General features: G+C 38.0%; 1 protein-coding gene across 1 annotated transcript in view; it reads right to left on the bottom strand.

Moving 5' to 3' along the window:
- Window positions 1-2,955: 2,955 nt before the first annotated feature.
- Window positions 2,956-14,952, bottom strand: part of VAPB (VAMP associated protein B and C) — a 34,406-nt gene continuing 22,409 nt past the window's right edge. The window contains exons 3-6 of the mRNA XM_032198092.1: window positions 14,133-14,236; window positions 11,918-11,998; window positions 10,201-10,377; window positions 2,956-8,035 (exon numbers count right to left, since the gene is read on the bottom strand). Coding sequence (XP_032053983.1) covers window positions 7,877-8,035; window positions 10,201-10,377; window positions 11,918-11,998; window positions 14,133-14,236 — 521 coding nt within the window. The 3' untranslated portion in view covers window positions 2,956-7,876. The remainder of the gene's footprint in view (window positions 8,036-10,200; window positions 10,378-11,917; window positions 11,999-14,132; window positions 14,237-14,952) is intronic.

The raw sequence follows: 14,952 nt of genomic DNA, 5'->3' as shown, positions 1-14,952 counted from the left end.
TTTTTTTATTAAGCATTGCTAATGAATTAATTCAGTTCTCTTACCTCATCACTAGCAGTTTCACCACCTGCATCTAGTAACGGTCCTCATCCTACTGCAAAGATTCCCCCTGTACTTCAGCTCTTATCATCCCCTCCAAGCACTCTGGCTCATTCTTTTCCTTTGGCTATTGCTTTTCTTACTGATTTTCTACACTTCATAACTCATTTCGTGTTGATTACTGTTTCCCTTTATTTTATTTGTTATTTTTTACATTTATTTTTTCCCTTCTTTTCATCACTGAATAAGGACGGGCTTTTAGCTAGTTGTTCTCGATTGCAAAATTGTTGGGTTTTTGGCCATTTACTACCTTTCTCTTAGCAAATGGCCAATCCTGTTTCAGCTTTCCATTTAATTTCTTCTTCACTACCACATCTGATGTGAAATTTGCTAAGCTATGCCACCCTTTTGAAGCAGTACTTGCATCCACTAGCAGTTTGCATGGCCACATGCCCAGCAGAACGCAGTCAGGATTCCACAGAAACCACCAGTTTCTGTGATTCCTTTATCTTTAACCAACATAACCAAGACAAAGCCAAATACTGCCATGTCTAAAGCTGTATTGGAATCTAGGACATAAACAACAAACATTAGTCCTGACCACTGGCTTCTATTCAACTGTAAAATCCGTATCTGCCTTCTTACTGTACCTTACGAAGAAAAACCAAGCTAACACAGATGCACTGGCAGGTTGGTACCAGCTGAAAAACAACAACGGGCACGTCTTAAAAAAATCTCCCCCTCAACTTCTAATGTAATACTTTTCAAGTTTTATCACTTTTAACTATCCCCCAAAAAGAGAAAATAAAGACATTTCAAACATTCTGAATACATTTACTAGCTTCCTACACTAGGTCTGCACATGGAAGTCTTTTGTACCTTCTTTAGCCCATGAGCTACTCAGACACGTTGCCTTTCTAATTTTCTGCTTCTGTAGCAGGCACAAGAATTTAAAGCACGAGCTCAGTTTTCTGGGCAAACTTAGACTTGGGTCTGTTCTCCTGATTTTGCAGCTAGCCACTTTCACGTCCCCTCTGTTTAAAATGCTCCAGGATGTATTTTGCATTTTAACTTCCCAAACGATTCTTAAAATGAAACACACTGAAGTTTTAGAACGCTTCTGGATAAATCAATAGCACTGAGTTAATGCTCCATTTGATAAACAATCCGCACTGAAAAGTCTCTTATTGACCATAAACAGATGTGCTGCAGTGAAGCAGCAGAGAAAAGATGGAGCCTGAAAGGAGATGGTTGACAGGACACATGGTTCTATGCTACCTAGAATTAGAAGAGGGATGAGCAACCTTGGTCACAAAGGAAGCAAATGGGTGAGTTGTAACCCGGGGTGGGAGCTGGCACCTGGGAGCAGCCAGACGCATCAGGGACTGCTCCACAGGCAGCCTGCAAGCAGCCACCAAGGGCTGCTGTGGGCCAGAAGTCTGGGACACGCAGGGAAGGTCACAGGGAAGAGCAAGACTGGAAAAGGAGCCAAGGGAAGAAAGAGATGGAAAATGAAAGAGGCTAGGCTGAACACCAGTGCCTTTGCAAAGGAGCAGTGCGGGAATGAAGATGACTTGGTTGAACCAAGGGGCTAGGGACTGGACTGATCTGACAGCTCAGGCAGAATACGTCAGAAAAGAAACTGGGCAGGAGAGGCTGCAGCTGTCACAGGAACGCTCTTCTGGGCTCAGAACTGTAGCAAAAATTCCTGGCTCCAGGCATATTTCTGTGTGGCCTGCCAGTGACATGTGGGCCCAGGAGCTGCTGCTTCAGCTCGGGCCATTACTCACCGCTAGATCAGATGCTTGGGTTGAGAATGGGTCTGTGCATAGGGTGCAAAGGAGCCGATCGTGACATACACGTGGGTTATCCGTAATGCTGTAACACCATTTTTTAAGGTGACCTTTCAAAACTCCAATTACATGTGTTTTAAGAGAACTTAATGTTATGCAGGGTCAGGCACACGATGCTGGGCAGCTTTAGACACCTTCTGGTCCACCTAAGCTCATGTTTTGAGTGGATGCTGAAGGCTTGATCAGATACTGCGAGATACTCACACCGAGCAGACTAACAGTGCACATGCACACTTGGTTTTGCCATTTCCTAACTTCTGAGTGCTTGACTTTGTACAGCCTTAATAAAGTTCTTTTAAAAGTAGTTGTGTGTGGATAATTACGCGTGGGAATTCTGCCAACTCAAACAGGAGGGAGCTCAGGAGGCTCTTCTGGTCTTGTGAGTTTCTCCACTGAATAAAAAGATTTGATTAAAAAAATGAAGTACAGCTAAACTGGGGACAATGCTTTACTGCAGGCTGTTCTTCAGTTCTTCATAGGCACTTCAAAAGCTTAAAAAAAAAAAAATCACAAAATTAGGAACTTATTAAATAAGAATGAAATGTACCGATGTAGAAACATAAACAGAAATGCCAGATGTATAATGTCAACTTGTAATATGCAGCTTCAATTAATTCTTCTTAATTCATTTGTTTTCTTAACTTCTTTTGTTTTGCCATCTGGAAAAGGCCATTCTCCAATGACAGATCATACGAGAAAAGACCCAAAGTTCAAGTTTGCTTCAAGGAAAAGCAGCCTTATTTCTGTACTCAGACTAGAGAGCTCCTTTTTGTGGTCTTCATTCATGCAAATGCTTCAGGACAGACTTAGGCCTGGACAGGGAGGCAAAACATCTACATGGAAATGTAGTACACCATTCAAACTTTTACTCTTCAAAGTAAAAATGCAAAAGCAGCTCTGTAAAAGGAAATGAAGCCATGGGAAATGGAGGAGTTAACAACAGGCATCCACTCGGTTTGGAAGTGCAAATGCACACTTATTAGGAACTTCTGGCCAGCTCTTACTTGTGTTATTTTAAAAAACAACCTACATTTATCCAGTAAAAGAAAAACCAACCCATTAATAAAACAGACATATTTTATAGTTTAGCAGATTTGAGTAGTGGAAATACACAATTACTTTGTTCTCTGAAGCTAATGAAAACAAAAGGCAGCAGTACAATGCACAGTGTCACTTTAGCACTGACACCCATTAGACAAAGTGATTCAGTATACATGAAGCTGTCAGCATAGTATAAAGAAATCTTAGCTGGACATGTTCAAAGGATCTGCATTGCCCTGCTTTAACAATAAATCCCTCTATTTATCTAACTGCAACAGATGATTTATACTGGCATTGTAGCCCATTGTCATCTTTTAATCAAGTCAATCTACAGAACAGCTAGGTTTCACTCTATACAAGCAAGCAAAGCACCCCTGCCCAGTAGATGCTTTTCTTTCTAAAGTGCCTACACATTGATTTACATTTATATTTTCTGAACAGTAAATTAAATTTGTAGATATGTATCCAATTATAGGGAAAACTAACTTCCACATATGGTATTGAACTGATCTCACTCCTATACAGATTATTTTTTTTTTTTAAATGAGTTTCTGAATCAAAAAAAATCTCAAATATGTACACTGCAATTCACTCACCACCTGTCCTTTCTCAACTTGCTCACTTGAGCATCTAAGTAATGGATGCTAACCCATTTTCAGACAGAATTAGGAAGCAGCTCTAACCCCAAGCTGCTTTAGTGCTGCTGAGTACTACCGCAGCTGTAGCACAGCCACAACAAACACGAGGTTCAGAGGACTTGTTTTAGGCATTCTTAAATTTCAAACAGAGGCCTTTTTGGTTGTTTTTTCTTAGTTGCTTTATAAAGCAAACAGAACATGGGATATGTTGTTTCAGGACATTATGTAAAGCAAAATAAGAATAGTTTGAGAACTTATGAATTCCACAGTTAGGTTGCTATTGTGCCCAACAATTAAGGGGATGTTCCAATTAGGATATGAACATGACACCCTTTTGCTAAAAAAGAGTTTTCTTGCATTAGGTGACTGCAATATCAAGTATCTTCAGACACTAAAAATCCATTTTTTGTGTGCCCACCACTATGTAAATGTGCTGACTGCTAAATCAAGATCATAGTAAGAATTGCAAGTGTACATGTGCAGCAACTAGACACCCTTAATAATTTATTGGTGAGAAGAAATTCTAGCAATTTGTGAAGCGAGTTTCCAACTTTATCCCATTACCAGCATTTCAGTAAAAAGTTAACATGGAATACCATTACCAAGCTATTACAATCCTGTATTTTTAGAAAATTACATTATGGTACATCAATCCCTCTCGACGTGACATCCACGGTATTAACTTTCTCTGTGATCCCTAGGGCTATTTAACAACAGCTCGAAACCGGGGGCCCAGCCTGCACATGCACTGCCATAACTGTGCAGTCACACTCAGCGACTGCTAATGCAGAGCAATAATTACGATCATTCATGCACAGAGCATTTACTTTAAGATGTGATTTTAACTATTTTCACAGTTATTTTTTCAATCATTTCTCAGTACTAGACTTCAAGCCCTTTTAGCCATCTGTTTGTGCTGTGGACCCAAAGAGCACGGTCAGGAGTGTGAAGCTCCACAAAGCAGAGACCCAAGCAACTTCTACCGGCTTCTCAAAAATTAACAGTAAACCTAAAAGAACAGTATGGACAACAACTAGATTAAAGGTAATAACTTGGTTTCTCCTATCACTTTTCCAATATCTGGTGTTGTGCAAAGACACCAGACAATAATGCTATTTATAAGCTGTGTGTCATGCATAACTTCCTGAGCTCTACAACGCCCTCCAGAAGAATTCATTTTCTCTGAATACTTCAGGAAAGCATTTCTGATGTCATCAAATAAAGGATGGTTTGTAAGAGAACAAAGTGGCTTTAGAACATCCATCCAATATAGAAATTATTTTTGCAATATATCCACAAGCTGGCTTTTTATGAGCCTTCGCAAGAAAAAATATTTTTAGTTTTCTTTCTGTTGCATATGAACGAAGGGCCTGGTCAAACAGACAGGCAATACACACTCCACTGATCAGTCATTTTATTTTGAGCCCAGCAAAAGCAAAGCACTATCAATACAATTCAGTGCTACTGCCTGTTTAGGCTGTTGTCAAAAATGGTTATGGAAAGACCTCAAGCTTTTTTTAATTCCAAAATATAAAAAGTTAAATTTATGTTTTGGACGGATAATGGGGGCCTGCTCCTATTGCAGACTACAGTTGTTATCAATAGATCCCTACCTACCTAATGTCCCTCGTGCGCTGGTCTCTAACTGTGCCTTTGTAGGGCACCAAGCAGAGCATGAGAGCATTTTTTTCAGGACTTCTTTGCAATCCTGGAGCGCAAACAGAAACAGCTTTGCTCACAAATGACTTGAAGCTCCAAATTGTCACAGATCACTGAGAAGTGTGACTATTGAACACTGGAAGGAGGACAGACATTCTGCTGACTTTCCACTTCATCTGGGAGCTGCCCATGCCAAGCCAACTTCAGCAGCTAACTGTGTGTAAAATTTGCCTGGCGCGTTATTACAGATACACTCACAAGAGACCAGTTTAACGCTTCGATCCCTCTGCCCTGCAAAGACAGCAAATTTCTTTTAAACGCTTTTTTGAGGGTGTTTTTCAGCAGAACAAAGGACTCCAAAACAAGTTTATACCTTTTCTTAAAAAGAAAAAAAAATAAAAAAAGCAAATTAGGAATTTACCCGTTCTGATAACATTCTTAGCTAGGTAAAGATGTTTACAGCCCCTTTAAAAGTACAGGGTAGTCCAGTCTCCCTTCAGCGCACATTTTCTCAAATACATTCTTCAAAGCCACAAAAACTAATTTTGCATCACTTACATCACTTTTCTGTCTGAAAGGGTTCTTTTACCATGTTTCCTGGGAAAGTTTTCATTAGCTTCTATAGCCCAGAAAGCATCTCTTTCTTGATCGGTTCTGCCCAATTTGTCACACTGAACTTGCGGCTTCGTTCTTTCCAGCTCATCTCCCACTTCCCTGGCCTTTGCAGGCACACCTTAATTGCTTCGCCCCTTCCATCTTGAGCAGACAAGAAGGCACTAACACTTTAAAGGAATAAAGACAGACCTCTTGTTTCTGTTGGGTCTCCTAAAGGTACTTCCAGAGTTGTGTTCCTGAGCTGAACACACCAGCTAGCATTCCCTCCCCGAGTCCATTTTCTTATTAAAGCTCAGATAAAATTTCACTTATTTGCACTTGCAAAACAAGAAATCCTTGAGAAACAAATATAAAGGTCAATGATGTAGGAAGAGTGTAGTAGACAGCCTGCCACCCAAACAAACACCTTTCTCTAGGAATCACAGGAACAATGCAGGAATGGAGGAAGCCACTTCTTACAGATGTATCATAATCCTGAAGGGTGTTACAAAAATTTTGTCAGCAACAGTTTCTGAACCTAGCATCTAGGACTATACAAGAATTCACTTGCTCAAAACCTATTTTGACTACTGAAGTCCAACACAGAGTTTATGTTTTTTGTAATACAAGTATGCTTAGAAACAAAATTACCTTAGCTTCACTTTCAATACGCTATCAAGTGTCTTGACTACTGAATCCAACTAAGCTGACAAACGAGGAGTTATGCAGTACCTGAGCAGTCAGCACAGTTACTGCGAACACATTTCATGGTAAATCAGTAAAGCATGCTCAGGATGGGGCTGTTCAGACCGATTTTAAAATTAGGCTGGAAAAAAAACACAAAAAACTGAAACATGGCTACTAGTTTCCTTATGCCATAAACAAACTTCAGTTGACAGAGAACACTGCTCCCCCCCGAAACTGAGAACATGACAAAAGTAACAGAAGAAACATTAATTTGGGGGCTTTATTTAATTCCTTTTTTCTTTTCCTTTTTTTTTTTTTTTTTTTTTTTAGATGCTACATCATCAAACAGGATTGGTCTTTTTACGGCATAGGACTAGTTTACTACTAATATTTTTTCCCCTAGATAGACTTATTTACATACAAAAACAGTTTCCTGACCACTGTTTCTCCAATGCTTGGATGATCAAAACTCCCAACAATTTACGTGTAGTGCCCAAAACACCAGGAGGCAGAAGAATCTCGCATCACTACAGCAGCAGTTTTTTAGTTCTAGTCACTGGCTTTAGAACAGGTGTCTTTTCATACCATATAGTATTAGTCAATTTTGTGACAGTAAGGAAACATGAGATGAAATACATTAAATAAGTTAAATATGCATTAAACATCTCTGAATAACATTTTAATTCAACTAAATGAACCAACAGCAATGTAGCTTGGTCCCTTCATGAGAACAAGGCATTGACCTTTATTCCAAACGAGCGTCATACCAGTCAATATACGCCTCTTAATGATGCCTAGCACATTCAGCATTGCCACATACAATTCTTCTCAGCTTCTCACTATTCATTTAAGTGCCAAGAAATTGGTAACTTGCACAGAGTTGAAGACACTGACAGAAACTGTTAAATTTATGAGCAGAATGGTGGATTAACGTATTTTACAGAAGTTATCAACACCTCCTGCCTAACCCAGCTCCAAACATCCAATAGGGCCAGCTCCAGCAGTGGAGGAATAGTTTTTTTCTATTTTCCTTTTTTTTTCTCCCTTTTTTTAAAAAGAGGTAATTCAGCAACATGTACCAGGGTCTAAGAATGTTTAAAATGACATATACAATATTCCATTGTAGTGTTAAATCATGATTTTCTTCCTGCCTTCATCACTGAAGATTATTCTCTTTCATTCACTCATTCATTGTACATTTTAAACTTTCTAGATTATGTTACATAATATTTGTGCAGGGGTAATTTAAAGGCAAGACCTGTGAGATGTCATACATTAATTTTTTTTAAACATTGTTATGAATAAATTTAATCCAATGATATGGCAGAACCATCAAATCAATTTACAATTTCCAGCATGCTGCCTCTACAAGGCTATTTTTCCTATAATTACACCAAAGACAAAGAACAAAACCACCAAAGCGAGTATTCTGGAGCTGAACCCTTCATCCTTGACAGCAGCTGCAGAAGCAGATATTGGGTTGTTTGTCTGGGGTGCCTTCCTCATCCGAAGTCCATCTTCTTCCTACAGGAAGATAAATTGCTTAATTCTACTGGAAAAAAAAGTTTTAATTATTCACCTTGTATTTATTTTAGGTGTGAATAATAAAATAGGGGAGCGCTAATTTACAGCTTATTTAGAGTTCCATACACTAGATAACCCTAAGGAGAGGAGTTCTCTGTCTGCTTTGCTGGCAGAGAAAAAAAAATACATTCTCTTCAAGTTTTCTCCTATGAAAGGTAATAAATAAGCCCTAAGTAAGGCTAAGGTAATAGAGGAAGCAATGAGGAAGCCTGCAAGAACACTTGTCTGGAGTCTGGAGACAGGTCCAGAGCATTAAGAGCAACGATGAAGGGAATGGCATGAAGACGCTCGTCTTGCTCTGTAAAACTGAGTATAATGCTGTTGGGGAAAATGCTTTAAAATATAACTCAGTAAGACAGGTTGTGAAAAATATGAAGCTTTAAGGGAATTATATTCATCATTGCCCTAGTGAGATTTCACAAACAAATTTTTGCCAGCACTTGAAAACTATTTCCTCCACCATAGTAATACTGAAGTTTTGTGACAAAACTAACGTTAACTATTAGGATGCTCTTTTGACATGAATTTGACAGCTCTCTTGATTGAAAGATGCATGGTACAACACCTAATAACATCATAACACCAGATACTATCATTTCAAGTGGATACAATGCCCAACACTTCTTGATCTGAAGTGTTGTGCAGCACAGCTGGGTGTTAGCGCGCTCCATTCCACACACACATCACTTTAGGAGCTGGTAAAAAGCAAGGCTTTGTGACCTAACTGAACAGCTGAAGCAATGGTGTTAAGCTTTTTTATGTGACACATTATGAGAGTGCAAAAAGTATAAGCTATTGAAGCAAAAGCCTCCAGTCTACACATAAAAAAACACTCTAGAAATAAAATTGTAATAAAAGTTACTGCAGCCCCAAAAACTGACAGGTAAGAGGAATTCAAAACGCTTTGTCTATGTGAGTGGTTTTCCACTTTTGAATTCAAAGAGGCAACTCATTTTCTTCAGGAAAATATTAAAGAAATCACAGACTACCTGATATCTCATTGCTGCTACAAATCTGGATGGGAACAACTGACTTTTTTTTTTTTTTTAATAAAAAACAAGATACTGTTTAACTAAATGGTAATTTTACTGCTAGAAAGCAAAACTTTAAATTTTAACTTTTCATTTTAAATATTTAAACATCTTGAGCAAGATCTAGTCTGACACTGGCAGCACTTGGTGGCTGGTGGTAATGTAACATTGTTTTCTGACCTTTTACAGATGTTCCTAACACTTCACTAAAGGGAACAGAGATCACAGTTTTAAGATGTTACCAAAGGTGTGAGCTCCCATACAGGATTTACTCAAGACTGACTTGTAAAAAAAAAAAAAAAAAAAAAAAAATACGGATAGTATTCATAGTACTGGGAGACACTGGAAAAGCTAAGCTTATGTCTCAGCTATACATGTATGCTATTTCTATAAGCAAAACAAAATTGTTTTACAAATGTTTAAATAATTTATTTATGTACCAGCCAGCCATGCAGCATCAGAGCTGACAGAAGAGTTCCTTTCACTGAGGTCCAGTACTCACAAATTTCAAGTTTTTATTAGTGCTGTTATCTACGAAACTAGACATTTATAATAAATGAAACTATTGCCTTTTTTTTTTTTTTTTCCAGCACGGTGATAAAGCCTTCTGTTTGGTTTCACAGTGATGTGCTGGATATGAGAGGAAGCATATTTCCTTTTCATTTGCGTTACTTTGGTCATTTCAACTAACATTATAGGTGCAATTACTTAAAACTTAATATTAGTATAACATTGCCCTCAAGCTCCCATCAGTTTGAGAGAACAGGGCCAAATCCAACACTAAATGCTGATTTCAGACTCAGGAAATTAGATGGGAAAAGAAAAAACAAAAGAATGTGAATTTATTACTTTGGGTTGCTATCCAATCAGCTTCTGACTGCATGAGTTGCAATATTCCTTTTGAAGGAACCACAGATTTCAACACTTTTTTATGACTTTACAGGGAGAAACTTACATTCTTTTAATTGACAGACAATAATAAAATATTATGCTGAAAAGAAGTAACCAAGCCTTTCAGTTTGAATTCTATATTTCGAAAAAGGGGTAAACCTGGAAAAAAAAAAATCTCTTTACCTTAAACTGTTTATTCTCCTCCCGTAACCTCTGAACTTCTACTTGAAGCCTCTTATATTCTTCCATTACTTTCTTAACTTCAGAGTCATCCAAAGAAGAACTTATTGATTTAGACATTACAGAGGAATCTGTCTTTGTTGCAGTTGTGGATACAATTTTATTTATTTCTATGTCATGCTGTTAAAAAAGGATAGAGTGATTTTTGGTTAGTTAACGCCACACCACAAACCTGATACTTAGGAGGAGAATCAGGTAAAATTTTCTGTGCACACTTGCAACGTGCCTGTATCAAAAGAAATAAGCAACATTTTTCTTTCTGCAAGCTTCACTTCCCCTTCCTGTTTTTCCACAGAAAACACCACATCAGCAGCTATAAGTGCAGACAGAATGACCCCTGGTTTTCAGTCATGTAAAAAAGGAAATATGTCCCACCATGTCCCGCAGTAAGAAAGGGAACTTGAATTATTTGCTCACACACTGCTTATGGAGTCCTCGTGCTCCCCTCGCCTTTCCCTCTCCAAGCACAACACCAGCAGCTATCCAAGAGCCATTCTATTGCTAGGCACCACCCAGCTGCTCTGCTGCAGTTCTCTCTTCGCTCCTCATAGCTATCATCTCTCCACCTTTCTGTTTTTCTATGGTGATTGAGGAACTTTTAGCCCAAGTTAGGAAAGAGAAGCTGCAAAGCTCCAAAGCCCCCTCCTTCTCCTGGCTTTGGATCCTCTCTGTTCCTCTCTGGTGCAACAGGCTCAGCTCTAACAAGAGCAAACTGCTCTCTCCCCACCCAAACTGCCCCCAAAGTCTTAACATGAAGCTTTTATTTATAAAGTCAGAAGAACTTGTTAGTACTTGTGCTTTATTTTGCTCTAATAAATTTTAGGCATTATAGAAAAAAAATTCTCTTTCCTTCCTCTTGTCACACCTCTAAATGGGAAACGCAGAAAGCACCCAGGCCCAATACAGAAGCACCTACTTTTAGAGCAGGTGTTCACTCTTTGGAGCAGGTAGAGAAGACAGTGAGACCACAACAGTGCAATTTTAACAACGCGTAATTGTAATCACAAGCTGCCCAGTGCAATATATAGTGCTTGTGCCTTCAGTATCTGTGTATTAGGAAACAATCCTCAGTTCACTCAGCCTATTACCAGCTCTACGCTTAATACTACACACTTCCTTCAGAAATTGATCAGTGTTCATAGCTCTAACAAACAAAGGATCCTACAATATTATAGCTGCTTACTGCAACATAACCCCTAACTGCATTTTTTCAATCTTCCTTACTAGGTGTATACCAACTTACTTGCAAAAACCAGTGTCGTATAAAGGAAGCAAAAGGGGAGTGCTGGACAAGCAAATTTGTATTGTTCACAGCTATTAAGCTTGGAGCTTACGTGGAAGCACTAATGAACATCAATCAGCTTTTGTTTTGTTTTAATATTTTTATCCAATGTGATCTCATTCAATGAAGAAAGATCAACTCAAAGATTTCCTTATGGTTGTGTTGCATTCACATTGCTCAAGTTAGCTGCTAGTAATATTAAGTATCACTAGGATTTAAAAACATAAAATAAAACCATTTAAAACAGGGATGCCATCCAGACGGTGAAACAGAGGGTTCTGTCTTTTGCTTATATAGCTGTCTGTATAAACATGCCATTTTACATGATTTACTGTGGTATTAAGTTAAGTCACACAATATGCAGCTGAAAATACTCACAGGCTTATCATTTTCCGCTGGTAGCTCAAACACACACCTAAGTTTCGAATCCATGAGCTCCTCTGGTTTTGCCTCTTTCCACTGTAATAATTTAATATTAAACAGAGTATAATAAGACACATGGAAAATGTAGCGGATTGTATAAACAAATCACATCATCTCATGAAAAACTCCACAGGTGTTTATCATGTTACCATTAACCATATACAGGACCAAAAATGAAAATCAAGTACATAATTGAGTAGTAATGTTAAAGACCAGACCAGACATTTTAAAATAAATAATTCTGAATAGTCTGAAACTTTCACACGTAATTTATGAGTGAACTGGGAAATGTGTAAGAGTAATTAGCATAGACAGGGGGAGCTATGGTCCTGATTTAAAAAAAAAAATAAAAAAGACAGGAGGGGTATATTTAAAGGAAGGGAATGATGTTTTGCACCTGCTTATGTTTCAGCATCAATGCCTAAACAATAACAAATGTACTACAAATCAAAATGGGTAACTCTCCCTCTCATCCTTCTTTGCTCTTCAATTAAAAGAGTCTATCATAATATAATTTCCTTCCAATATTTTTAATAGGGATTAACAGTCATAAATCTATGCTCAATATCAGCCATAACCCTGAACTGAAAAGATTGGTTTGTAGCAGTGATAATAGTAGTGATAAACAGTGAGAAGCGTCCACAGTTTATGTCCTGGGGTGCTCATGCTTCTTCTCACTTTGCCCATACTTCTGGGCCAAGCACAGCATGGCTCAGCACATCTCAAGTAGGTGTCAAATTATGGCTTACCCCTGTGCAACCTGAAGAAGAATTTGACCCATCCTAAATAGCTGAATAGTACTTCAGCTCTTCTGTGGGTGAAGTCAGAATCCTATTTTGAGCTTGTTGGCTGCTGGGGACGTGTTGAAAGCTTTATAGTATTCTAGTAATTTGTCTCACCTGTTTATCCAGAATAGGAAGATACTTGGAGAGCGGTAACAAAACTGAGAAGTGACCAAATGTTACAGGAAAAGAAATGGTATTGGTCTGAGGAGCTCTGGAAAACTGAAAGGACCATCTAGATCCTTAAAAATATTCTTTGCTAGCAGAATAACATTTTAATTTAATGAGTTACTTTATACCATGTAGAGTTAGAAAGAAATGCAGACGGGATTATTCTTCTAGTGATGCAGACATTTCATTACTATTGCTTTTTCTCCCACTGGATCTTATTTTAAGGTCATTAAACAAATACAGTTCCATAAATCTCCTTCTAAAAGGGAAATTCTTAACTCTACAAAGTGCCTCAGCTTTAAAGAGCTGTTCAGAAGACATGTATTGTAAAGACTACTGTAAAAAAAAAAAAAAAAAATGCATTCTGAGTTTGTTTTTGTTTTTTTTTAAGTTAGACATATACATTCAAACATACACAGAGCTGTATATGTTAGAGAATAAAGGGCATTTTTTCTAATTTATTGTTTCCTCAACAATTACTACATGTTCTGTCAAACTAACAAAAGCTAAACCAGGGAAAGCTTCCTTGAAGTAGCAAATATCTCATTGCTATAGGAAAACCACCAGCAGACATACTGCTTTTTTTCTTTCTTGGTCACCTTAACATAGCCATCTTATTTCTACATATTTTTGTCCTTCTTTACTTCAGAACTTATATGCTTCTGTTACTCTCATTTGTAATCCATAGAACAAGATCTCTAAGGGCAGTTCATTTAAGCCACAACAGTAAGGATAAAGAAAAAAAAAACAGTATTTGTAAACCATCTTCCCAATTCCTCCTGGGAAAAGGAGCTGCTTAAAAAGAAGACTCAAGACAGCGTACAAAGGCATAAAATATAGGAGATGCCACAGAACTGATCCTTAGAATATGTAGCCCAAGTTTGCCTTTTTTTTTTTTTTTAAAAAAGTCACTTTATGTAAAAAAAATTTACAACTACTTAGCATGTTTCATGGCTTGGTATCCCATTGCTGACAGGAGCCTCTTAAGAAAGCAACCACAGACTGTTGTGCTGTGCTGAAAGACACAGTGCTGACACAAGAATCCTGAGGCTTCAGACAAATACACAAAACCTCACCATGCCCAGAGATGGAAACCTAGTCATGCTTTCAAGGAACATTCCAGTGTTGTCTGCAACAGGCTTTATGCAATGTGGTAAAATGTCTTAAAAAAATATAGAAACAGAATTAAATTAATTAAAATTGACTTCTATACTTACTACTGCTTCCATATCTGAAGTATCAGCTGGAGCAAACATAGACTGAACCATGAACTTGTGTTTACTTTTCTCATTAGGGTCATAGTCAAAAGGCTGTAGCATCACTGCAAGAAAAAAAACACACATTATGTTAACATTGCTTGGATGCATAGTCATGCACTGATGATATAGTTAACAGATTTGAGAAATAAAGACATTAAAATGACTTGAAGTGTTAACTCTCTCTGACCGAAGTAGCAGCTGAGATCAGGAACTTCATTCAAAAAAAATAAAAAATAAAAAATAAAAAAGGTAATAGAAACTAACTTCTTCAGTCTGCACAAATTTTTGTCTTGAGAATTTTGGAAATGCTGATCACAATACAATATTCTGTCCACGACTATGGCAATATAGTAGTAGCAATTTAGAGTGAACAGGATAATTTACATATCTTCTGGGACAGAGGGAAAAATTTCTCAAAGAAAGCATCATGTGTTTTCCCTCCATCCCTGGGGCCGAAGTAAGCTGGCATTCTGATTAGTTGCACACGGTGTTGTGGATGGTTCAGGAGAAAGGCTGCAGAGGCAGGCAAAGACAACGATTTTAAACCTTGAGGATTCAGAATGCAAATCTCCTCTACAAAGCAGAAAAATCTCATGATATTTATCAAGTACAGCTACTTCCCTTCCAAAATAAGTTGCTGAAAGCTTGTTAAAAATATAGAGCTGAAAGTTTATGGTTAAATGAGAAGAACTACGTTCAGGGGGCAAAAAAAAAAGGAAATGTTGGGCAGGGGGGAGGGAAGGAATGGTATGGGAAGGAGATGAGTGCCTTAGTTTAT

Source organism: Aythya fuligula, chromosome 16, assembly GCF_009819795.1.
Source record: "Aythya fuligula isolate bAytFul2 chromosome 16, bAytFul2.pri, whole genome shotgun sequence".
NCBI classification, from domain to species: Eukaryota; Metazoa; Chordata; class Aves; order Anseriformes; family Anatidae; genus Aythya; species Aythya fuligula.
Note: the sequence above shows the minus strand (reverse complement) of the source record. Positions and strands in the feature narration are given on the sequence as shown.